General features: G+C 37.6%; 1 protein-coding gene across 4 annotated transcripts in view; it reads left to right on the plus strand.

Moving 5' to 3' along the window:
- Positions 1-5,155: 5,155 nt before the first annotated feature.
- The window catches only part of HOOK1 (hook microtubule tethering protein 1), a 64,002-nt gene continuing 42,271 nt past the window's right edge, over positions 5,156-26,886 (plus strand). For all 4 annotated transcript variants that reach the window (XM_007106142.3, XM_055084589.1, XM_028489345.2 and 1 more), the window contains exons 1-5: positions 5,156-5,377; positions 12,366-12,451; positions 19,041-19,113; positions 21,871-21,921; positions 23,247-23,379. In XM_007106142.3, coding sequence (XP_007106204.2) covers positions 5,315-5,377; positions 12,366-12,451; positions 19,041-19,113; positions 21,871-21,921; positions 23,247-23,379 — 406 coding nt within the window. In that variant the 5' untranslated portion in view covers positions 5,156-5,314. The remainder of the gene's footprint in view (positions 5,378-12,365; positions 12,452-19,040; positions 19,114-21,870; positions 21,922-23,246; positions 23,380-26,886) is intronic.

The following is a 26,886-nucleotide window of genomic DNA, read 5'->3' on the forward strand; positions in this document are numbered from 1 at the left end:
ACTTCTTCATTGAAACCCTAGAATAATCTCTTTTGGGGCAACCCAACAGGTTAGTAATAACATCACTTGTAAATACTGAACTAAAATGCATTAAAAAGCAGTATCATTAAGTGATATAAAATCACTTAAGTCTATAAAAGCCCCAGAAGCAAAATTCTCAGTGTCACGTACAGTCTCCAAATGAACATTAATTTCATAACAGGAGTATGTTCCTGGCCAGGGTGAAGTATTCCCTTTTATACACAGTGGGAAGTAGTCCACATGCTTGATCCCCTTTCTCCAGTTTCTTTCTCAAGAGTCACCAGGGCTGAAAATACCTGTGGGGATGAAGTTTGTCCTAACCCCATCACCTAAAAGTTCAGATATCCTGAGTGACCAAGTCAATTCTGTCCAAGATTGTCTCTTTATCAATGGCTAAAACTCACCCATGGTTAGTGTTTGGGATTGGTCTTGCTTCCCTAAACCCAGTACAGTATTTCACAGAGCTATAGGCACTTGCACTGACTGTGATCACAGGCCTGAGAACTAGAAGCTGTTTTAAAATGTCAGTTTTTGTCATCATCTCTCTTCCCTACTTAGGGTTTGTAAATCCCCTTTCCCAGAGCCTGGGCATTCTTATTCCAAAATATCTCCCAGATTCTGAAAACTGTTACAATCTAGAAATGTCTCCTGTTGCATTTAACTGACTGTGGATCTCGATGCTGATCAGATGTTGGCTCTTCTCTGTGGGGGAATGCTTCAGGAATGAATGCTTTGCTGGCAAGGTCCACTGGATTGTCTGCTGCTGATAAGGTGACTGCTAGAATGGCTGCTCTTTTTGAATGTCCAGTTCCATGCCTGTCCAGGCCAGGGTTTTCTTCTAGCTGGTGAACACCCTCAGCCATTCAGGGTATCTACATATCAGCAGAGAAAACCTTAGACTTCTCCATTTTTTCACTCCATGGCTTGTGTGTGCAAGACATAGATTTCCTCTTTACAAGAGAGCCTACTACAATTCTTTTTAAGGTACTTAATCAGGGATTTTTCCCTTTTATCATGTATCCATCCACTTAGAGTCCAATTCAAAGCTTAAAATCTCATCCTGACCTAGTCTTTCTCTTAAAAATTTTTTGGTTTATTTTAAAAAGGTAATATTAGTTCATTTTGGTAAAATAGGAAAATGAAAAAAAATAATCACAGTGAATAACCTCTACAGACATTTTAATATATCTTCTTTCAGTTTTTTAATTGAGTGCAAACACACACACACACACCTTAAGACATACACACAGTGTAAATAATAGTTAAAATATATTGAGCAACTCTTATGAGCTAGGAATTATGTTAGGCATTTTATATGCGTTTGGTCTTCACAGCAACCGTATGAGAAAATGTGGAGAGAATTGCTGGGGTCTTTTTTTTGTCTGCAGGCATCCAACTCCCCTGCTCCATCCACATGGGGCAACCACCCCATGATTTCAACTTGGGTCTGCAGTCCTGGTGGGGCAGCCAGTCGAGGTCCTTTGTCCTCTTCTGGCAAAGGGTTGGACACATATCCCTGATAGACCCATCAGATGCCCTTCCTGCAACTTGAATCTTGAACAGAATGACTCAGAAAGACTTGCAACCATTTTATCATATTCATCTGGGTGGTGCTCTCCTGAAAAGACTTCTTATAATTTTTGCTACCTAGGTCTGATGAGCTGCTCTGGGACCTGCCCTTTCCCATGCAGAATTCTTCAGATTTTTCTCCGAATCTGTGAGATTTTCTACACTTGAAATAACATTGTTTCCTTTATAGTTACCAGGTTTGATTTCACCCACTTACCACCAAAAAAATCCCTAAGCAATATAGAAATGTACAGAAATATACAAGTATTATTCGAGTTTACAGATGATAAGATCACTATAGAAATTTTCAAAATTATTGTAAAGTACAAAGAAGGTAAAACCAATTATTCCAAAACCTAGATATTATCATTATTACTATTCACATTTTTGTTTATTTCCTTTGGTCTCTCCTCTCTCTCAGTGTGTGTATATACATACATATATACACACACATGCGTATACAGATATGTGTTTATATATATACAGAGAGAGAGAGAGAGAGAAATCCATACTGTATGTACAGATTTGTATCATCACCTTTTAATTTTAATATTATTTTGTAAGCATTTTCCTGAGTAATTAAACTTCTTTCAAAATATTTTAAGAGCTACAATATATTTTATTGTATGGATATATCATAATGTAGTTAAACATTCCTCTTTCAGACATTTAATGGCTGTTTCTTTTTTTGCTTTGATAAGTAGCACTGCAATCAACAACTTTGCTGGCATCTGATTATTTTCATAGAATAGATTCTGCAAGTAAAATTGACTTAAAGGCTTTGAACATTTTAAAGATTCTTGATATCTATTCTCAAAAACTTTTCAGAAAGAGTGTGCCAATTTATAATTCCATGGCTAGTGCTTAAAAGTTAGTTTTATTCAATTCTCCAAATATGGATGCTGACTTTTAGGAATGAATGCCAAAAGTTGGAAAATAACAGCCTATATTGTATCAGGCATTTCTTTTTTTTTTTTTTTTTTTTTTTTTTTTTTAAATTTTATTTATTTAGTTGCACCAGGTCTTAGATGTGGCAGGCAGGCTCCTTAGTTGTGGCATGCGAACTCTTATTTGAGGCACGCATGTGGGATTTAGTTCCCTGACCAGGGATCGAACCCCGGCCCCCTGCATTGGGAGCGCGAAGTCTTAACCACTGCGCCACCAGGGAAGTCCCCAGGCATTTCTTTAATATCTTTTTATTTCCTGGTATAATGTAATGCAGGCTAATTTTATAATTAACAACTTAGAAAAATATTCTAAAATGCTTGTTCCAGTTGTATATGAAAGTGTACCTTACTCTTTTCAACATTATTTTGTGCTGTTTTATTTCAATGATTCACGTTTTGCACTTTTCTAACTTTTCATATTTGTTTGAAATATTTGTATTTCTTCTTCTCTGAATTCACAATCATGTCCTTCACATATTTTCCCATTAGATCTAGCATCATGAGGACAACTGGGCATCCTTCCCTGAGGATCCATTCTCTGCTTGTATAGAGCCCAGAAGGATAACTCAGTTGCCCCTCACTTACTCTTCTTAAATACTTCAGGTAGTTCAATCACCTGTGGCTCTTCGAAGTAAGTGTTCTCATACACTTCTAAGCATATATGATTGCAGTAACTCATATTTGCAAAGAAGTTTTTAATTCATAAAAATCTTCCACATCCGTTATCATTTTTGCCTCTGTGAGGTATGCAGGGCAGGTTAGCGTCATTCGCATTATTTCAGGAATGTGGTGGTTGGGTTCCAGAGGAGAGAGCTGTCGTCATTGCCAGTGAGGAGTAAAGTCAAGACTCAGACAAGGTCTTCAATTCTTAGATCTTTTACTTTTCATTAAGTCATATTACTAATGTTGCTAGTGTCCCGAAGTATAAAATACTCCACACAGGGTAAGAAAGTTCTGGAATAATGTTAAGGGACTCAATAGCAAATGCATGTACTGTATTTTTAGAATGAGACTAATTTATATTGGGGAGCTTTTAATTGCAGTCATTCATCGGTTTTAAACTTTCAGTGTCTAAGTATAAAGATGCAGTAATATAAAGGATCCAGCTGCATTTTTACACAGAGCATGAATTGATGAGTTTATGAATGAGTGAAGTGATGGAAATCAACAGCAAGACTAACAATATGCCAGCCCATTTCAATAGCCTAAGCTATACATCAGTACCTTGGAGAGTTTCCAATTTTACACCCCCCCCTCCCCCATGAACATTCTCAGAAAAGACGAGTTTTCAACCGTTAAAGAAAAATAAGAAGCATCGTACATTGATATCTTCCATGTTTTTTGAAAACTAAAAGATCACTTCATTTTTCATTTTCCTACCTTTTGCCCCATTTAAAATAAAATTGCCCATGGTTTGTGATGTCGTGAGAGCGTATTTGATTTAAGCAGCTTTATAGTATTTTTTCCCCCATAGGAAACACATTTCTTTGCCTTATCTGCAAATTAAAATATCGCTTTCTAATGAGAGCCTAGAAGAAAATCAACTCTCCCTATCTGGAGTGGTTTTTATTCACGGGTAGGATCTATTTCTGCAGACGTTGTGGAAGCAGAGTGTGGGTCTCCATAGCTGTAGCCAGGAGCTTGCCCTACCAGCGAGGAAGGAGGCCGGAAGATGCCCGAGCCGGCCCTGCGTACCCTTAGGCCCCCGCGACCGCTTCTACCCTTGGGGATGCGCCTCAGCAACCACCCCCACCCCCCCACCGCGCACGCGCACTCGCTGCCCCACCCCCTCGCTGCACCTGCCCGGTCATAAACCCCCTCCCCCCCTCTCCCTAAAATTGCCCATGGTTTGTGATGTCGTGAGAGCGTATTTGATTTAAGCAGCTTTATAGTATTTTTCCCCCATAGGAAACACATTTCTTTGCCTTATCTGCAAATTAAAATATCGCTTTCTAATGAGAGCCTAGAAGAAAATCAACTCTCCCTATCTGGAGTGGTTTTTATTCACGGGTAGGATCTATTTCTGCAGACGTTGTGGAAGCAGAGTGTGGGTCTCCATAGCTGTAGCCAGGAGCTTGCCCTACCAGCGAGGAAGGAGGCCGGAAGATGCCCGAGCCGGCCCTGCGTACCCTTAGGCCCCCGCGACCGCTTCTACCCTTGGGGATGCGCCTCAGCAACCACCCCCCCCCCACCGCGCACGCGCACTCGCTGCCCCACCCCCTCGCTGCACCTGCCAGGTCATAAACCCCTTCCCACCCTCTCGCTCGCTCTCTAGGAGGCACAGTCTTGTCTCAAGTTGATTGGTCGAAGCCCAAGAGGGCGCGTCCAATCAGCAATCCCTGCTGCTCAACCTATTCCCGCTCTTCCCGCCCCCTCCCCGCCCCACCCGTCCCCCTCCTGCACCTATCTTCTTTGTGACTGGTGCGCGCCCAGGTCACTCAGTGCGGAGGGGAGAGGTGTGCCGGAGTGGGAAGGAGGGGTGGGAGGACGGCGGGGAGGGGAAGGGAGGGGAGGGGGCGGGGCTCAGGTGCCGAGCGGCGCGGCCCGGGCCAGACGGGGGAGGGGGCGAACTGCGGGGCGGGGCAGGGGCAACGGCGAGGAGGGGGTTACGCCGGCGACGTCGGCAGCGCGAGGCTTCGCGCGTGAGCGGCGCGGGCGCTGGGCCTGGCTACCGAGCTTTCCTGGCGGGCGAGCGGGTCCTCGACACCGGCGGCTGGCGGAGCCCGGGGAGGAGGGAGGTTTTGGTGTCAGCGGTGTAGTTGACGGCAGTCCCGGCCATGGAAGAGACGCAGCCGCTTCCGCAGTCCGAGCTGCCACTGTGCGACAGCCTCATCATCTGGGTGAGTACGAGGGGGCGAGGGGGGCCGGGGGACCGCGGAGAGGTCCTGGGGGATGCCTGGTCACTGGCAACTCTCAGGTGAGCCTGCGGAGCAGCGGGGACCACCTGCGCCCCGGACTCCGCGCATTGCCCTCCGCGCCTCCAGTCGCCCTTGACCGCGAGAGTGCCACCTGCGGGTCTCGGGGCAGGTGTGCGTCCGTGAGTGAGTGTGCGTGTGTTTATGTCTTTGAGGGCAGGGGGAGGGTAAAGGGAGCTCTGGGGGGCGGGACGGAGGAGGCTTGTCTTACCGCCCTGATCGTGCTCCTAACAGCTGTGGCGGGAGCCAAGCGCCCATCCCTTTACTCCCCGCTCTCCCATTTTCTGCCCCTGCCCTGCGCCCAAGCCCTAGACTTTCTGGGCCACCGACACCCTTGCCTTCCGTCTGTTGAACAGCCTTCCCATAGTGACCTTTGTGTCACTTGGGAGTGAAGACCCCCGCTGAAACCTCCCTCCCACTGCAACCACCTTCCTCTACTTGGACACAGGTGACCAAGAGGTGGTTTTAGTTCGTGCATCAGTGCTTCTCCCTGACCCCAGGACATCCATTTTTGTAGAAGCCGCTTAGAAGAGATGTTTGCACGTATTTCCTGCGTGGATCAGAAGATATGTCAGGGGTGGGGGCTCGTATTCCCTTTTTCTCACTGGTTCCCCTCCCCTTCCGATGGACAAGCATTTTCCTTAAAGAAAAGAACTTGGCATTTTCGTTTGCACTTTATCCGCGTTTAGTATTTCTGTTAATTTGTTGGGTTTGGACGGGCAGGATCTGTCCCCGCTATTCCCGCCAGCAAAACAATGTCTCTGTCACCTTTTGGAGGCGCTCAGCGATCAGAGAGAGCTGACATTCAGGTGTGGCTTCTGACCCACATTGGGCAAGGTTGATGCTCGATGGTCCACAGGTGCTGTCAGTGATGCTCATCCCTAAACCAGTTGTTTAGTTTTGTGTAGCGGACTGTGTGCAGAATGGAATGTAAACAGACTGGATTAGGAGGCAGTAATAGGTTGATGAGATTCCCTGTCTATCTCTCAATGCATGTAATTCAAAAGAATGAGAAATTAGGGAAGATTTCTGACAATGTGTGAAGTTTATTGGAAATAACCATAATGTAAAGCAACCTTTACACTTTGGAGGTAAATAGCTTTTGCTTTAAGTAGAATGCAGGCATCTGGAGTTTATGAGTTAAAAGCAATTAGCTAAGTGTTCATCTGTATTTTCACTTAAAAGAAGTATTGGGATTTCGATGCCATGTTTAAGGCTGTCATGAAACAAGGCAACATTACTTCTAATGATGTGTTTTATTAAACAAGTGACTAATTAAAGGGTGTATCCTAATCTGTTGCATTGTTGCTCTAAACATCTGACTTACCTAGTAAACTTAGTCTTTATGATGTCATTGACTTATATGAGAGTTGGTGGTGAAGTATAGGATTTTCTTGAATTTTATTTCAAAATTTAAAATATTTATGACTGTATGCATTGTTTTAATCAGTATTAATAAATAGTGAAGTTCCTACTTTGTATAAGACACCGAGGAAGAAAGATACCAAGAATAATCAAAGAATTTTCAATTTTAATTGATGTGGTAGGCACAGATGTGTATTTTTTATAATGGAAGGCAAAATTCCTTAAAAACGGTAAAAATATTATTTATTTATATTTAATTTAATTTTTCTGGCTGCACCATGTGGCATGTTGAATCTTAGTTCCCCCGCACAAGGGATCGAACCCGTGCCCCCTGCATTGGGAGCACAGTCTTAAGCACTGGACCGCCAGGGAAGTCCCATGTAAAAATATTATTTATAATATAAGGAAAGATAAGGAATCATAGATGACAGAGTATAATTGGTTGTTTGCTTCTCCAGTTCTCTCTCAGGCTGCTGAAACACTATGGAGAAAATGGAATTAACGTGCAGACTGTTGCCTCTCAAATGCTGCTACAGCCAAATCCTCCTGTTCCCATACACTGCCCAGCTTTATGATTAAGAATAACCACACAGTTCCTCTCTTACTTCTCTTTGCAAACCTTTATCAGTACCCTGTTTGAGCCCCAAACCTTCTCCCCATCAGGAAAACAGCCTCCTCCTTATCTTTGGCTCTGGCTCTAGATCCACTTCTTTCACCTGTTCTAAAACTTTGCTCTGTCATTTATACCCTTTCGGTATTTATTTTTTCCTGTCCACTAGCTCTTTCCTCTACATGTAAACTTGCTCAAATCTTCCCTCTCTTAAGAAGAAAAACAAAGAGCCATCACTCCCTAGTAAAGCTACACTGTATTCCCCCCCTTCCTTCACAGTCATATTTCTTGCATTTTAAAGTACTCATCCTTTATACTTTTTGAGCTTTTATTTACACCTCAGCCCATTGCACTTGAGCTCTTTTCTCTAAGGCCTTCACGTACTGGGATTGGCAAATTGGGAACTATTATATTATCCTTATCTTAATTGATGGCTCCTTTGTGAAATTATCTTCTGCCTTAGTTTCTTAGGTTCCTGCCTCTAGGCTTTTCTTTACCTCTCTGGATGATTCCCAGTGAACTTTGCTGTTCGTCAGCTACTGCATAGTTGGTCTTACCTCACCTCCCCAACTTTCTGCGAACTGGCCTCATGCCACACTTCTCCGTGCCCACCATGCTGTGTTGACTTTCTGTTTCTTGAAGTTATGCTCTTTTTTTTTTTTTTTTTTTTTTTTTTAATGCATCAGGGCTTTTTAACTTCTCTTCCCTCTTCCTAAACTATCCTCCTTCTAGTTCTTCCAGTGGCTGGCTGGCTTCTCACCATTCAGTTCTTGGGTCTCTTGTCATCTTTCAGAGACAGTCTGTGACAGTGAGTGACCTATCTGTCCCCTACTCCTATCCCATTGTAACCTGTTAACCCCTTTTTGTTGTGTCTGTAACACTTAACATTTTCTGAAGTCATCTCGTTTGCACTTTGGGGTCAGAGCTCTTGTCTGACCTGTTTTCTGCTTTATCCCCAGGAACAAAAACTGACTAGGATCTGCAGTACAACATTGAATCAAAGTGATGATAGTAAATATCCTTGTCTTGGTCCTGACATCAGAGACTAGTATTTCACCATTCGTTACTCACCACTAAGTATATAGGTTTTTGTAGATACCTAGGATAAATTTTTAACTATTTCATAGAGGATTGATGAATTTCAACAAGTAGAAATCAGGAGAAATGAGTTTTCCAGACACAGGGAAGAACTCCTAGCAGTAATGTAATAGTCTTCTTTGAGGATAGATTGAAAGAAGGTAATGGAAGGCACCTTTGTCATGATATCCCTGGACTTTTTTTTTTTTTTTTTTGCGGTACGCGGGCCTCCCTCTGCTGTGGCCTCTCCCGTTGCTGCGGAGCACAGGCTCCGGACGCGCAGGCCCAGCGGCCATGGCTCACGGGCCCAGCCGCTCCGCGGCATGTGGGATCCTCCCAGACCGGGGCGCGAACCCGGTTCCCCTGCATCGGCAGGCGGACGCGCAACCACTGCGCCACCAGGGAAGCCCCTACCTGGACTCTTAATGAATGTGCTCCCTGCCAAGCTAAGTAATGTTACGTGTTGAGGGGAAGTTGTAGGAGATATAAGATTAAAAAAACGTTATGATGGAGGTGAGAAGAGAGCTGGTAGTAAACTGTGTTCTTTCAGTACTGGACATTGTTCTAGGACAATAGAACCATCCTTAACAGAGAGGTCATCAAGAAAAGTTGGTTAGGTGAAGAGATGCCTGTTTTGGCAGTTCTTTAAAAGTTATATTTTATGATTTGGAGCTCACCTTAAAATAATTAGTTCTTAGAAATGTTATACTGCTACTTAGCAAAAAATTCAGGGCTGAAGGATAAATTTGGGCATCATTTACATGGTAGAGAGAGTTTGAAGTACGTGTGTGAAGATAAATTTAATTCTGCCTCTTGGCTCTGTGACATTTGAAAATTTTAAATCTTTGGACTTTAATTTCTTCAATAAAATTAGAGTGCTGGACCAGGCTTTTCTTAATGGTTTACTTGGTTCTTTCATTCTTTGACTTCAACATGCTGGTGAAGGAAAAACTAATACTGAATATATGCCCAAATTACAAAAAAAAAAAAAAAAAAAAAACTGAATTATTTTTATGAAGATCTTAAAACTCAGAGCAGTGATTCTCTTTCTGAAATGAGCAGCTGAAGGAAGAGAATTTGAGAATAATTTGAGAATAGAGTTGACCCAAAGTTGAGTTTTTTTGGGTATCAGTGGTGAAAACCCCTTTTCTTCCTTGATTTCGTTGATGTTTATATTGAAGCAGTTCAGGAACAGCATTTCCACATTTCTGATTGTTTGCTTTATTTAAAAATAAAGAAGAAAGTAAGATGCTATTTGCCAGAGCACTGTGTTTAGTAATGGAAGCCCTGTTTGTCCTTTTTGGGTCACTCACCAAAAGCCTTTTGCACCTTCACCTCTATGAAGAGTAGTCTGAAAGGGTACATTTTCTTTTGTCCCACTGCTTTGGCTTCACTCCCCTCACTGAGCTTTATGATTTATTCACACTTCTTGGTTATAAAGTCTTTCAATTTAGCCAAATGAAGTGACGTTCTCTGTTATCTAATTTATTTTGCAACTAGTTTAAGAGCTTCCAAGAAATACTTTTCATGGCTGTAAAAAGAAGAAATTGATCTTAATCTGGGCGTGGTGGGCCACGAGGTCCTCAGTGTATTTACTCCTTTTACATATTTCTTTACTATTTCGCCTAATATTCTGTGTCTCATGAAATTGTCTTTTTAAAATCGCTAATCATATCCATTTTGTAGAAGCTTAATGATGTAATGTGTTAAGTAGGAAGGGTTGAGAAGTGGGAGCCACATTTTACCTGAATGTATATGATTATCTTCCTTTTAAAGATGCCCTAAACCCTGGGGGTTTTCTTCCTTGTACATCCACCCAACTGCAAAATCCTTCTTATTTTATAATTTAAGTATTCCATGAATTCACGCTGTCCTGTTAGTCAGCATTACCCTAATTAATCTTAGCATTCCATGTTGTCAAAAAGACCACTGCAGGAGCCTTCTAACTGAGCAAGCATAAAGCTACTCTCTCCCATTCTCTGTGTCACTCTTGCTACTATCCAAAACATACTAAAGATGTCTCTCCCTTGTTACTCTTTAGTGATTCTTTGTCACCCAGAGCAATGGTTCTAAAAAACTGATGTGCATAAGAATCACTTGGGGATTTTCTGATTTAATTTGTCTGGAGATTCTGATACATATTGTTCTTAGACACCACACTTTGAGAAACCCTGACTCATAGCTAATGTCCTAACAGCTGTTGAATTTGTACCACATGCCAGGCACTGATCTAAGTACACTGTGTTTGCTAGTTTATTTAATTCTCACAACCAACTTGTGAGGTAGAAACTATTCTACAGTTTCTCCATGATATAGATAATACTGTTAAGGATAATTCCAAGTTTCTTGCCATGACCCCGAGTTCTGACCCATGCCTGTTTTTTACCCCCTTCGTTGTCTCCCTTAACACTGAACATGCAGAGAAATCCAGCAATACTGAACTGCATGTTACCTAAAAATACCATGTCTTTTCTTGTACTTGTGCTTTTATCATGTTGCTATTTCCTGAAGTTTCCTTCCCCTGGCCCTTTCTTTGCTCAAGATCATCCATTGGAATCATCTCTAAGAAGTCTTTAATAAATACAAGCCCTAATTAGGTTAGTTGACTCTTGTATATTTCGGAACATTTTGTGCATACTGCAGTCATGAGACTAGAAGTGACATCTTCTGCAAATGATTTGTGTCTTTTTCTCCTCTCCTTAACTCTGGATTGAAGCTACTTGAGAGTGGAAACCTGGTGTTTTTCCCTTGTAACTCCTTCCTATACAACAGTGCCCTACGTAGAGTAGAAGCTCAGTAAAGTATCTTTATCTTTGTACTTTGAAAGTAACTGTGGCTAGATTTACATAGTTTGTGTCATTCTTGCATTTTGTATTAGGATAATGGAGACAGATTTGTAGAATCTCAAATTACAACAACCACTAAAGGTGTATCATGGTGGTAAACTAAGGAATTATAATTGAGTAGTAAAGGAGATGAATATGTGTGGGAATAGAGAATCATAGTATATTTAATTTAAGATATTTATGGATTGAGATTAGATTTCTAGAAAGTATATAATCCATTGAGCTCTGTTGCAGTTTGCTTTTAAAAAAATTCCTCTATCTTGTATTTGCTTATTAGGAAGAGTTGCCACTGTTTCACTTCTGTTTTTAAAATGTACATGAATGTTTAACACACAGAGATTTGAAAAGTTAGTAGCATCTAAAGCCAAACTAGATAGATGCAACTTGACGTGATGGGTGGGCCCTGGACTGTTCATGCACTAAGGGTATGCCCAAATTACAAAAAACAAAAAAAAAACTGAATCATTTTTATGACGATCTTAAAACTCAGAGCAGTGATTCTCTTTCTGAAATGAGCAGCTGAAGGAAGAGAATTTGAGAATAATTCCTATTGGTAACAGGCAGAAGTCCTGCCTTATTTAGAGCTTATTGATTAACTAGGTAGTTTTAGACTTGACATTTCTAGCTTTTGTTTTCCTACCAAATGATATGAGTGAAATTTTAACTTGCAGATGTTAGGTTATCTTAAAGTTCTTTTCCTGATGTTTTTCTCCTAAAAGTTGACAAAACACAGACTATTACTATCTTAAGAGCTCTACACGTGTTTTTCAGAAATTCTGAAGTACTTCATACATGACATCAATATGTTTGACGATTTTAGGTATGATAATGATTTTATGAAAAGTTAAGTATTCTTATAAAAATATAACAGTCATAGAAACGTATTAGAATAATTTCATTTGTTTGGCGGGGTTTATTTAAACACAACAGTTTTCTCTCTAGTGTTCATTCATATATATAAATTGAGGGGGGAGGGGAGTAAAGCAGTTAAGTAACTTGCTTTATGTCATTTTAGCTGCAGACATTCAATACTGCTGCACCTTGTCAGGATGTGAAACAGCTGACTAATGGAGTTGCCATGGCACAAGTTCTTCATCAAATGTAAGTAGTGTTCCACACTCTTCCTGAAATAATTGTAAACCCAATTTCAAGGAAGAAAATTTAGACTTGTATTCTAAAGGTTGTTGAAGCTTTATCCTTTCCAGTGATGACAGGCATATGTTGCCAAGGCATTCTTGCATGTAAGGAACAAAAAATTTTACCACCTGATTATTTCTTGCTTGTTCATAGAGATACATCTTAATTAAATGAGCAATCAGGATTCTTATCTATTCAAGAGATGTTAATTTTAAACTTGTTCTGGTCATGTTCACAGGTTACAGTTACTGAGAAAGAAACAGGTTAAATGAGTGACATAATTTCTTATACTGTAATGTTTCCTTCAGTTATACCGTTGTCATCTTAAGATATCAATACATGGAGATTATTATTTTTGAGATAATTGAAGCGTGAAATACTGGATTTGGAAAAAATATTAAATTTAAAATCTATATTGAATTAATAATCATAATTGTATGAATCCACCAATAATGAAATGTTGTGTAAATGACATTTTAAGTCACAAATGCTGGGTACCTTAACCAGTAAAGTGATTCTGTTTGGGTTGGGCCCCTTTTATATAATTATACAATATCAAAAGTTCCTAAATCCATTATTTCATAATTTTTGCCAAACATTGTATAAGGATTAGGGTTATAATATCTACAATATGAGTTGTACTCTTAATAGGACAAACAGGGCCAATTCTGTAGTCATAATGTTTTTTTAATTAATTAATTATTTTTTTTTTTTTGGCTGTGTTGGGTCTTCGTTGCTGTGCACGGGCTTTCTCTAGTTGCGGCAAGTCGGGGCTACTGTTCGTTGCGGTGCGTGGGCTTCTCATTGTCATGGCTTCTCTTGTTGCAGAGCATGGGCTCTAGGCACACGGGCTTCAATAGTTGTAGCACATGGGCTCAGTAGTTGTGGCGCACAGGCTTAGTCGCTCCACGGCATGTGGGATCTTCCCTGGCCAGGGCTCGAACCTGTGTCCCCTGCATTGGCAGGTGGATTCTTAATCACTGTGCCACCTGGGAAGCCCTGTGGTCATAATTTATTAATTAATAGTCATGCTGATTTTGTATTGGCTTACTTTCATGGTAATATATCTTCAATGAGACCAGACTCCTATTTCTGCTACATGGTTTTATAGATCAGAAATTATTTATTTAATTATTGCCATCATTTTATAAAGGTTTTTTATGATCGACATTGAAAAACTCTGCAGATGGATTAGAAAAAAATTCTTTACCACTCTTAGAAAAACAACTTCAAACAATATCATAATCTTAGTTACTTGGAATCTTCCAAATGATCTAATTTGAATAGACAGATTTTATGGTTAACTCAAGATTAACACTTTAAAAGATAAATTTAACATGTTAACATTTTTTTTTGGCAGTCATTCTAAAATATGCCTTACTCCCCTGCTTTCTTAAAAATGTTTCTTAATTATTTATTTATACCCTAATTGGTTTCAAAGTGATTTAATTGGTCAGAACTAAGAATTCTGAATATGGTCCTTTCTTGATGATTTGGGAAAGTCATCATTGTTTTTTGTCGTTAGAATGTACGACCTGGCCTTTTCTCATTCTTGTGCATGTTGGTGTAGACACGGCTACATTGTTTTGGTATAGCTGTAAGGCCGGTGAGCATTCACTCACTTCAACAGTGCCATCCAAAGATGTCATTTCTATGTATTGAAATGTCTTTAATAGTTTACACCACAACACAGTAGATGAGACCTGTGTTTGCTATTATATGGTGATACATATGGCTCTTTGACCTCCTGTATGCTAGCACTGTACCTGATGTTTAGAGTAGGGTCAGGTCAATTTTAGTTAGACTGTATCCTTTATCACCAAGTCATTCTTACATAATGTGTTAGATTCTGTTGTTACTGCTGATCCTCTGTCTCTCTGATTTTTCTTTTTTTATTCTCTCTTACTGTCTTCTAATAGCTTTTCTGCAGGAATAATAAAGTAGCCAACTAATCAGAAAGCTCTCATTCTTCATAAGACAAATGACAGTGACCTAAAATTGGGCCTAAACCTCTTTTTTGTTTCATTTGTCCGTTTTTACATGTACTTAGATGTCTACACCTCCTTATCATATAAGAGCCAATTTAAATTTATTTTTCTTTTTGAACCCCCTTCCTCTTCTGTAACCTTTTCAGAAGTCTGGATCCAGACGGTGAAACTTACAGCATACATTTTCCCCTAGTTGGGTCAATGTATAATATTCCTACTAAAAAAAGCAAGTTTTACCTTATTTCTTTGAACACTTCAAAGCACTTTATATATGTTCCAATTTATTATGTATTGCATTGATGGCTGTTGTGACTCACATCAAAGTTGTTACTGAAAATGAGAAGGGAAAGTTTGCTTTTTAAGGAAGTAGCAAAATCTAATGAATAATTCTTTCATTAGTTACCTGAGGCAGGTATGCTTCTAAATAATAAAATCTTATAAATCAATTCCCAAAGTATATGACTTAGACATGGTGAGCCATGGAATTGTTGCTAGGATTCTACAGTTCTTTAATTGTTATCTTAAGTCTTAATATAATATGTATCTCTTTTTTAAATGCAGAAACTGTTGTTATTTTAAAGACACATGGGGGAGAAATTATAACTACAACTGTATTCATTTCCCATGGTTTCCATAACAAAGTGCCACAGATTAGGTGGCTTAAAACAACAAAAATTTGTTCTTTAAGAGTTCAGGAGGTTAGAAGTACCTATATCAAGGTATTGGCTGGACCATGCTCCCTTCAAAACCTCTAGGTCAGGATCCTGCCTTGCTGCTTCTAGTCCCTTGTAGCCCCAGGCATCCCTTAGTTTGAGGCATCATAACTCCAATCTTTGTTTCCGTCTTCACACGGCTGTCTTCCCTCTGTGTCTCTTCTCCTTCTTAGAAGGGCAGCAGTCATAATGGATTAGGGTCCACCCTAATTTAGTGTGACCTCATCTTAACTTGATTACATCTGCAAAGACCCTATTTCCAAATAAGGTTACATTCACAGGTAGCGGGGGTTAAGCCTTGAATATATCTTTTTTGGGGACATAATTCAACCCGTAACAGCTATAAATAGTGCCTGCTACTTTTTGGCTTTGTCACTTTAAGCACCAGATAATTTCTCTGTTTTTTTCTATTGTCTTTGACTAGACATTTTTGTGAGAGGGAGAAGAATGAGACAGAATGTAGAATATCCAGAGACCTCAAGTATCATGCACTTACTTGTTCATTCATTCATTCAGCAGATATTTGAGCATTTAAAATAATAAATCATGAAAGCCAACATATGAGTATTTACCAAATATAAGACATTGTTCTATACCCTATACACATGGTATTTCATTTAATTTTTATTACTGTTTTGTGAGGTAGGCATTACTTTTATCCTCAGTTTATAGGTGAGGAAACAGAGGTTTATAAATGTGAAATGACTTCAGTAAGTCAAATAATGAGTAAAATAGCAAAGCCCAGATTTTGATCACTTTGGCCTGACTCAGGCCAGTGCCCTCAGTCAACTGTAATCATTTCAGCGTAGTATCTTGAACGCTCCTGATAGATTTTTACTTTGGAGTCTTAATAAATGAGAGGCCAGATGTGCATGTCCAAAGTACAGATCACAATTTGATGTGTTAAGCGCACAAGGCCTTTTGATTATTTACGAAGAATGGTGTCAGAGTGTCCACTGAAGCAACACAGCTATGTTGTGTCTAGTAACCAGTAGGTGTTAATTACTACCTATATTTAGTTGGTAGAATTGTGAAGACAAATACCATGGGTGGAGTTAAAAAATAATCCTGTAGTGTTTCTTACTTAGTTTTATTAGAAAACAGTTAGACCACATTTCACTTCCTTAGTCTTGTGTTCCCTTCTTATTTGGTGTCTGTTAAGTTTCATTGAAGTTCTGGGAAATACTAGAAAAAAGGAGCTAATTGTTGGGGCCAAGAGTCTAGTTAAAGCATGTAGATGTGGCAGTGCAAAAACATAAAAGAAGGATATGTCCTGAATGTTCTGAGATTGGATATAAAGTTTAATAGTGGGAAAGATTGACTGCAATTATAATTGTTTGAGAAGGATGGATTTGTTTATAAGAGAACAAGAGTTAGATTTCTATGGAGAAGTTAGAAAGTATTTCTCAGTTAGGGTATTATGGACTGAATGTTTGTGTCCCTTTAAAATTCGTATGTTGAAGCCCAAACCCCCAGTTTAACTATATTGGAGATTGGGTCTATACAGAAGTAATTAAAGTTAAATGAGGTCATAAAAGTGGGGAGACATGATCCAGTAGGACTGAACTCCTTATAAGAAGAGAATTCAGAGAGCTCACTCTCTGTTTATAAACATACAAAAGAGAGGTCATGTGAGCACACAGCAAGATGGTAGCAACTAGAGATCTCAGAATGAAACCTACCTTGCTAGCATCTTGATTTTGGACTTCCAGCCTCCAGAACTGTGAGGAATAAATTTCTGTTGTTTAAGCCATCTAGTGTGTGGTATTTTGCTGTAGCAGCCTGAGCACACTCTAAGACATAGGGCTAAAGCTGATTTGAGATGGAAAGGAAGACAAGTAGGAATGCAAGACAAAAGGAGGAAACACTAGAAGAGGTTATCTCTAGATTCATTTTCTAAAGGTAATTACAGTGGAATTATAGAATTATAGAATCATATATGAAGATTTTTCTAGGGTTGGAAGACAAGTAGGAATGCAAGACAAAAGGAGGAAACACTAGAAGAGGTTATCTCTAGATCCATTTTCTAAAGGTAATTACAATGGAATTATAGAATTATAGAATCATATATGAAGATTTTTTTAGGGTCAGAAGACAAGTGTAATAGGTAGTAAGGGTTCTCCAAAGAAATAGAACCAATAAGATACGTATATATACACGTGTGTATGTAAACACACACACACACACACACACACACACACACACACACACACACACACACACACACACAGGATGAGAGAGAAATTTAAGAATTGGCTCACGTGATTGTGCAGGCTGGCAACTCCAAAACCCACAGAGTAGGTAGACCAGCAGGCTGGAGATCTAGGGAGGAGTTGATGTTGCAGCTAGAGTCGACAGGCAGTCTACTGGCAGAATTTACTCTTTCTTAGGGAAGGTCAGTCATTTTCTTAAGGCCTTCAGCTGATTGGATGAGGCCCACCCACATTGTGGAGGGTAATTAGCTTTACTCAGAGTCTACTGATTTACATGTTAATGTCATCTAAAATACATCTTCACTACAACATCCAAGCATGTTTGACCAAATATATGGGTACTGGGGCCCTGCCAAATTGACACATAAAATTAACCATTGCAACTGGCATACCTCTTCAACTTAAACTGATGTCAAAAGAAAGTAAATTTACTTTGAGAGTTTTGACTCATTAACTAAATAAAGTCAGTCTTTTCAGGTAAATACCTGGTTAGAAATATACCATTTATACACTTAGCCAAGTTATTTTGGTAATTATAGCCTTAGCATCTGAGAAAAGTCGAAAATAATTAACGTTAATTTGCTCAAAAGAAAATGGTTACAAATTCCAAAGAATGAATTGAAAATGGTGAAGCCATTTCTGGTTACTGTAGTCAGAAGTGACATCTTCTGTTTTAGCACATCTGAGGCAGAATGATTTCTGAAAAGCTAGGCACTGTTTTCAGCTTTGCATCTTTAAATTCAGGATACTGCCTTGGAAATAACCCCTTTAATTTCTACCCTCACTTTAGTTGGCTTATCTGTAAAATAAAAATTTAGGTAAGACCTCTAAGACCTCTTCTAGCACTAATGTTCTGTGATTTCTTGGTGTTCGTTTACTCCTTAAAGCATTTATCACATTCTCCTTTGAGTATAGTTATTTGTGCTCTTTACTTTCTCCCTTTATTAGCTATTTCTCTAAGAGTCAGGATAACAAATTATTCATCTTCATTTTACTCTTACTCAGAGCAAGCATCCAAGTATTTGTTTAGAATATAATCTATTATTGTAGTTCACTACTTATAATCAGGTGTTATTCTTCAAGGCCTTATTAAATACATAAAAATTTGATATAGCAATTCTTCGTCTCAGCCTTCAATGTCAATATCGGACTTAATACTAAACTTTGCCATGTACTAGTGTCACTTGGGGCAAATTATTGTCTTATTCTCAGCTCACTGAGGAGTAAGATTGGGGATAATGGATGCTTTGCCCTGTTACTATGATATTTAAATGAAGTAATATGAAAAAACATCAAGCACAGTGTTTGATACATAGTAGACACATTAAAATGTTTTCTTTTTTTTTTCCCTTTAGGATTGGGAGTTTTACATCTACCTACCAGGGTGCCTAGTATGAGATATTTAGTAAATGTTTGTTAAATTGAAGATGTTAATGACTTAATTAATTTACTATGAGAAATTCCAAAAGAAACCCTTAGGAATAACAAAAAGTTCAATGGGTTCATTTTAAATAATATTTACTATTCTTGTTAAGGACAGGCTTTAAGATGGAAAATAACTTTGAATCTGTTGTTTAAATTTGGTATTTTTCATGTAATAAAAACATTTTAATGTTCAGCATTTGTATTTTTGTTGTAGTGATGTAGCTTGGTTCAATGAATCTTGGTTAAGCCGAATTAAAGAGGATATCGGTGACAACTGGCGAATAAAGGTATGTAGAATGAATGCTAGAAGTACTTGATCCAAACAGTGGTCTGAAATTAGCACTAAGCTCAACTAAATCTTATTTTTAAAATTAACAGAAGGGTACATTTTATTGTGTATAGTTTGAGTTTTGACATTTGTGTATGTTCTTATACCATCATAATTAGATATAGAACGTTTCCATTAAGCAAAAACAGGCACGTACGCCCCTTTCCAGTTAATCCTCACTCTTGACTTGGCCTCAGGTCTGGGTGGGTGGCCACAGGTCTGCTTTCAGTCAGTATAGGTTTAATTTCTGGAGTTCCATATAAATGGAATCAGATATTATGAACTCTTTGGTATTCTTTTACTCATGTATTGTTTTTGAGACTCATCCATGTTGCCTGTATTAGTAGTTATTTCTCTTTTTTTTTGCTGAGTAGTATTTCATTACGCTGATTTACCACAATTTGCTTAGCCATTCACCTGTTGATGGGTGTTTGAATTGTTTCTGTTCTTTCTTCTCTAATATTGGTAATTTATGTCTTTTATATTTTCTTCCTTGATAAATCTGGCTTGATGTTTTTCAATTAAAAACAATTTTTTTTTGAAAAGAACTAGCTTTTGTTTTCTGTTTTATTGATTTCCTTTCTCTTCTTTGTTATTTCCTTTCTTCTTTACATCTGCTCTTTTTCTTGCTTCTTAAGGTGAAAGCTTAAGTCATCAGCTTTAAGCACTTTTCCCTAGCAGTAAGCATTGCCTTAGCCACATCCCACACATTTTAACATACTGTGTTCTTATTTTCATTTAGTTCAAAATATTTGGTAATTTCCCTTGTGATTTTTCTTTTGACCCCTGGGTAGATTAGAAGTAGGTATTTCAAATTCTAAATATTTGAGGATTTTCTACATATCTTTCTTTTATTTATTAATTTCTAATTTCATTCCATTTTGTTTTGAGAACATACTGTGAATTCTTTTACATTTACTAAGACTTATTTCATGACCTAATATATGGTCTGTCTTGGTGAATAGTCCATGTGCACTTGAAAACAACATATATTTTGCAGTCCTACAAATATGGATTATTACAGCTTTGTTGATAGTACTGTTTACTTCTTTCATATCTTTATTGATTTTCTGTCTGATTATTCTTATCAATTAAGGGGGAGGAGTCCTCAGATCTCTAATGATGATTGTGTATTTGTCAATTTCTCCTTTCAATTCTAATTTTTTAATCATGTAATTTGAATCTGTGTTATTTGGTTTATATACATTAATTTTTTATGTCTTCTTGTTGAATGAATCTACTTATCATTATAAAATGACTTATTTTTATCCCTGGTAATATTTGTTTTTTGGAAGTCTACTTTGTCTGATACTGATGTACCACTCCCGTTTTTTTAAGATTATTTTTGCCTATTATATCTTTTTCTCTTCTTTAGTCTCTCTGTGTGTTTATATTGAAAGTGATGTAGACACCTAATAGTTAGGTCTTGCTTTTTTATCCATTGACAATCTCTTTATTTCGTTCTTTTTTTTAAAAAAAAATATTTATTTTCTTATATTCCTGTTATTTAAATCCTTGAATATTTTAAAACTAACAGTTTTAACTTTTTTATCTTCTAATTCTTTCATCTCTCATTTTTAGGCTTGTTTCTATTGACTGAGTTTTCTCCTAATTATAGTTCACGTAATCCTGCTTCTTCACACGTGTAGTAATTTTTTATTGGACACTAGACAGTGTGAATTTTATTATTGAGTGCTGGGTTTATTGTATTCCTTTAAAGAGTGTTGGACTTTGTTCTTACAGGCAGTTAAGATACTTGTGAATCAGTTTGATCTTTTCAAGGTTTTGGGGGATGGAAGGCAGATCTAGAGTTATTTTCTCATCTAAGGCTAGGTTAGACTCACTAGTAAGCTGTGACCTTTTTGGGGTTTTTAGTGAATGCTTGTCTGTATTAGCATAGTCATGATCTCTTCACTCTGACTGGTGGGAATTTCAGCAGTTTCTTGCCCTGTGCAATCTTCAAGGAATTGTTCAGTTTATAGTTACCTAGATTGTTGTTTCCTCGGAAATTATTTTTGTTTAATCTCATTGAGTTTCACCCATGCACATGCAAATTAGTATTCAGCCAAAGAGTCAAAGGGACTACTCTGGAGATTTCTTTCCAAAGCTCTCACCTCTTCATTTATCTGCCCTGCAAATCCCAACTACCTCGACCTTCCTGAACTTCTGATGTCTATCTTCTCAACTCCACGAGAACATCAGGCTTTGTTCTGTATCCACCTCCCTGTGCCATGGTATGAAAATTGCCTCTAGAGAGAAATCTTAGACTAGTGTAAGGCTCATCTTTTTTGTTTTCCTTCTCTTAGAAATTAGAGTTCTATATTGTCTTTTGGCTAAAACTTGAAAACAATATTCCTTGTATTTTGTCCTGTTTTCTAGTTGTTGGTGGAGAGTAAGTCTAGATTCAGTTACTCACTCATGACTGAAGGTGGACATGCTCATAGCTAAATCTTTTAAGTTGGTACTTGAGTTCGTTGTGGCTCACTTTAAATACAATCACTCTGGTTCAGCTATCTAAGGAAGAAGACATTTTTTCTTTAATCAAACTCTGAATAAAGCTTTGATGTTTAAAAATCATGTATTTGTATTTACAAATCTCTAATATATGTTTTTGTTGTCATTTTTATGAGGAAGTTTTTATTGTATTTCACCTTGACATATATTTTCTTTCATTGTTAATATTAAATAATTTATTTCCTTTTTTTTCCTCCATTAGGCTAGTAATTTAAAGAAGGTACTTCAAGGAATTATGGGTTATTACAATGAGGTATGAAAATCATCTGACTTTGTTTAAATATAAAATACTCTGTGATAATTATATTGACACTGAAAAATGACTTGGCTTTTTGTTTATAACATTTTACTGGTATATAATTCATAATTGAAATATGATTTTTCCATTTTTAGAACACTCAAATTTTGTTAACATAAAGGGGCTAAAAAGTAATATATTGATTTGTAAGATAATGTTTCTGTATTGATACTCTTTAAGTTGATTTTTTTCTCAAAATTACTTTCATCTTTATATAATTTGATTTTACGCAGTGCTATAAAGTAGACCTTATAAGTAAATTAAAGTACTTTTCTATTTAAAGCATTGTTTTGATATTTCTTTCCAATGTAAATAACAGCAAAGACATACTATGAACTTGTGCTTGTGCAAGTGAATTGGGAAAAAAATGCAAAATAAAAGTAGTATTAAAGTCACATTAGATAATGCATTATTCAAGTGATTTGTTTTTCTTATTCAGCATCTTAAGAAGTTCTCTAGCAGGATTATTTGATATAAGAAAGTTTATTGCTTAATGTGTAAAAGCTTTTGGTTTGGTTTTGCCATTAAAGAATTTTGTTTTTAATTTTTAAAGTTTTCATACAATTGAACTTGTAGTTTCTTCCAAATAATTTTAGAACTAAAATTTTTCAATTCATTAATGCCTAAAACTCATTTTGAAGTTTTTTGGTTTTTTTTTTAATGACAAGAATACTTTTTAGTATCTTGAAAAAAACAATCTTGGGAATTCCCTGGCAGTCCAGTGTTTAGGACTTGGCACTTTCTCTCCCAGGGCCTGGGTTCAATCTCTGGTCGGGGAATTAAGAGCCTGCAAGCTGCATGGCACAGCCAAAGAAAAAAGAAAAAAACAATCTTAAAAAAAAAAGATAGAGCCAGGAAAGATTAATCCATTAGATTTGTTGTTCATTTGGTTTATTTTGTGGTTCTCTGTTCATTGAACATGTATCAAAATATTATGAATTTTCTTTGACTTAAGTGTTTATTTTTTTATGGAAAAGCATAAGTTTTATCATAATAGATCAGGCCAGGGGCTTCTTAAACAATTCCTCTCTTTGACAGTGGGGTAAAGGATATTTGTTATAAAACTATTTTAGTTGCTTTTGGTTGGTTCTCAAAATTTTGGGAGGTTGCTTGAGCTTTACTAACTGGTTTTAGTCAGTAATTGTGAGTTTATCATTTGTTAATTTATCTGAGTCATTTCATGAACCTATTTATAATTTATTTTCCTTGTAAAAATTCAATGTAGTCAATTCTCTGTAGCCTACATAAATGAGTGATCTAATTTATTTTCAACACTGCAGTTTTTGGGACAACAGATTTCTGAAGAACTTATTCCTGATTTAAACCAAATAACTGAATGTTCAGATTCTGTGGAGCTTGGGAGGTTGCTCCAGCTTATTTTAGGTTGTGCTGTCAACTGTGAAAAGAAGCAAGGTAAGTGAATTTCAATCATTTGAGGATATCTGCTTTCTAGAGACAACCTACATTGCTATAGGAAATCGCATAAAAATGTACTATTGTAGGTTGGTGGAAAGCACACTGAAATGTAAGCCAGAAGATCTGAATTTAAGCACGGCTCTGCCATTAAAAAGCTATAAATCTTCAGTATCCTAACTACCTGGATTCTGAGATTCATATTCAGTGGCTAAATAAAATGTACTTTAATTAGGTTAATTTAATCAATGCTTAGGACTTAGTGGATATTCAATAAAAATTGTACTTATTTATTTGATACATTATCTCTTTAACTTGTGAGAGACAGAACCTTAGGGTGTTTCAGATTTTCATAAATGATTATGCAGCTACTAAATTATAATCCAGCCTTCTTCAGATGATATTCTGCTCTTTTCAGAAGTTTGCTTCCCAAGTATCCTCCAGATAAAGATAAGCAGTCTGATGATATAAATGGAATTGGTGTGCTATATTGGTATATATGAACACAGTGATCCATATCCTGCTGAGTACAAAAAGAACATTTTCGGTTGAATGTAATGAATAAAATATGAACTGAACAGACCAAGGTCTACTTCCTTCAGGGGCTTGCATCAGTCTGGGTTGATGACATTTTTGATGCTGATGTTTTTTGCATGCTCATCCAAAATTGGCCTTAGGACATCACCTTTATAAAAGAATGTTGGGTGCTGAAGTTTGTAAAACATTTTAAGTCAGAACCTTAGAAAACACATTCAGTGTTATCTAACTAATGAAGAGAACATATGAGAAGATAAATTCAGTAAGAATCAATTCAGGGAGGAGAAAAATGAAATACATGAAATCAGCTATAGTTTATCATTAAAAAGGGTTTGGGTATCAGAAAACTTTCATATTAGTCCATCTCTATTATTAACTGGCTGTTTTTTTTTCTAGGGCAAGTCAGTACTTCTCCCTAGGCTTTTATTTCTCATAGATAATGTCAAAGGTCTCTATATTAGGGTGTTTCTGTTGTTTTGTTTTGTTTTGTTTTAATGAAAGTAAGAAACGTTTTCTTGTGGAAAGTTAAAACTTCTATAAATTTTTAACTACAAATTGACAAATAGTAATTCTTTTATGAATTAGCAATTTTCTGTTACCGTGATCCTTTTTATTTTTCTATTTAATGCTTTGTTTCTACTTAAATTACTGGTTATTTATAACATCTTTTTGCTTAACTTTAGCATGTTTGTTGGTTTTAATACTCTTTTTCAGAGAACCAACTTTGGGCTTTGATTCATTTTGTTTGTACTATTTAATATCTATTCTGTTATCTCATTGCTTCTATTGTGAATTAATCAGTTCTTTCTATTCTAAGCTATAATTGATGTTTTAAGCTATAATTTTCCCTTAAGTTTTGTTGCCTCCTATAAATATTGATATAATATGTAGTATTTTCATAATTTAGTTCTAAACATTACTTAGCAATTTTGACCTCAGATTTTTAAAAGGAGGCTCAATTCCTGGGTACATAAATAAAAGTTTAGCAAATAATAAATATAAAGAAGTAGTTTAATTTTCATTATTTAGAAAGTCAGGATTATCTCATTGGATTTATTTTTGGAGGTATGTGTCTGGGGTCTCAATTTTTAGGAGTGAGCAGATAAATGGAAAAAAAAACTTGTAATAATTTAATTAAAATGTAAAACCAAAACACATCCATAATATAAACCACCTTCCACATATTTATACTTTTCGGTGAGAATTGATTTTCAAAATGATTCAAGGTATTGCAGCAGTCTTAATATTGAAAGAATTAACTAATTTGGTTAACAGTACCCTGTTTATCTTGGTGTGGAAAGAGAAAAATTTTATGAAGATTTCAGTAGACTTGAAACACTCCATTATCCAACAAATCCAGTTAAAAGAAATCATTCCATTGCTTGTGCCTCATCTAGTTAATTCTTCCCCCTACGACACGCCCCACCCCCCCATAGAATTTAGTGGTTGGGTGCATACCAGAATCTGTCAGAATTTTTTTCCAGTACTTGGCTTCACAAATGAAAGATTTAGAGAACTTTTAGAAGTCTTCCAGAAGTATCATTAAAACAATAAAAGTATTAGAAAATAATAAATCCTTAAAATATTTGGAAAATTGTTTTAGGTGGAGAACATACAGTTGCTGTCGATCTAAACCTGCAAATACAGGAAAAACTCTTTCTCATGATTCATCACTTCTAACTGTGACAGAATCAACTTATTGCGCTCCCACACGTGTGTGTGTGTGTGTGTGTGTGTGTGTGTGTGTGTGTGTGAAGGTATAAGGATCTCCTTACGGTGAGACTTGGTGAATGTTGAACAGGTGTTTGCAAGAAGCTGTGTAAGTCTCTTCATTGAAAACCTTCCTGAAATGAACTAAGTAGGTGATAAATGAAACTTTCTGAGCTTAGATCTTAAGAGTTCGCTGAATACAGGCATACCTTGTTTTACTGAGCTCTGCTTTATTGTGTTTTTCACAAATTGAAGGTTTGTGGCAACCCTATGTCCCACAAATCTATTAGCACCACTTTTCCAACAGCATTTGCTCACTTCATGTCTGTGTGTCACATTTTTGTAATTCTCACAGTATTTCAAACTTTTTCATTATTATTATATTTGTTATGGTGATCTGTGATCAGTGCTTTTTGGTGTTACTATTGTAATTGTTTTTTGGTTTTTTGGGTTTTTTAAAATTTATTTATTTATTTTTGGCTGTGTTGGGTCTTCGTTTCTGTGCGAGGTCTTTCTCTAGTTGCGGCGAACGGGGGCCACTCTTCATCGTGATGCGCGGGCCTCTCACTGTCACGGCCTCTCTTGTTGCGGAGCGCAGGCTCCGGATGCGCAGGCTCAGTAGTTGTGGCTCACGGGCCCAGTTGCTCCGCGGCATGTGGGATCTTCCCGGACCAGGGCTTGAACCCGTGTCCCCTGCATCGGCAGGCAGATTCTCAGCCACTGTGCCACCAAGGAAGCCCTATTGTAATTGTTTTGAGGCACCATGAACTGCACCCATAGTAACATGGTAAACTTAATCAGTAAATGTTATAAATGTTGTATGTGTTCTGACCGCTCCACCAACCAGCCATTTCCCCATCTCTCTCCCTTCCTCAGGCCTCCCTACTCCCTGATACACAACAGTATTGAAATTAGGCCGGTTAATAACCCTGCAGTGGCCTCTACGTGTTCAAATGAAAGGAAGGGTCCCACATCTCTTACTTTAAATCAAAAGCTAGAAATGATTAAGCTTAGTGAGGAAGGTATGCCGAAAGACAAGAGAGGCCAAAATTCAGGCCTCTTCCACCTAACAAATTGTGAGTATGAAGAAAAAGTTCTTGAAGGAGATTAAAAGTGCTGCTTCAGGGCTTCCCTGGTGGCGCGGTGGTTGAGAGTCCACCTGCCGATGCGGGGGACGCGGGTTCGTGCCCCGGTCCAGGGGGATCCCACATGCCGCGGAGCGGCTGGGCCCGTGAGCCATGGCCGCTGAGCCTGCGCGTC

This window comes from Physeter macrocephalus, chromosome 4, assembly GCF_002837175.3.
Source record: "Physeter macrocephalus isolate SW-GA chromosome 4, ASM283717v5, whole genome shotgun sequence".
Taxonomy (NCBI): Eukaryota; Metazoa; Chordata; class Mammalia; order Artiodactyla; family Physeteridae; genus Physeter; species Physeter macrocephalus.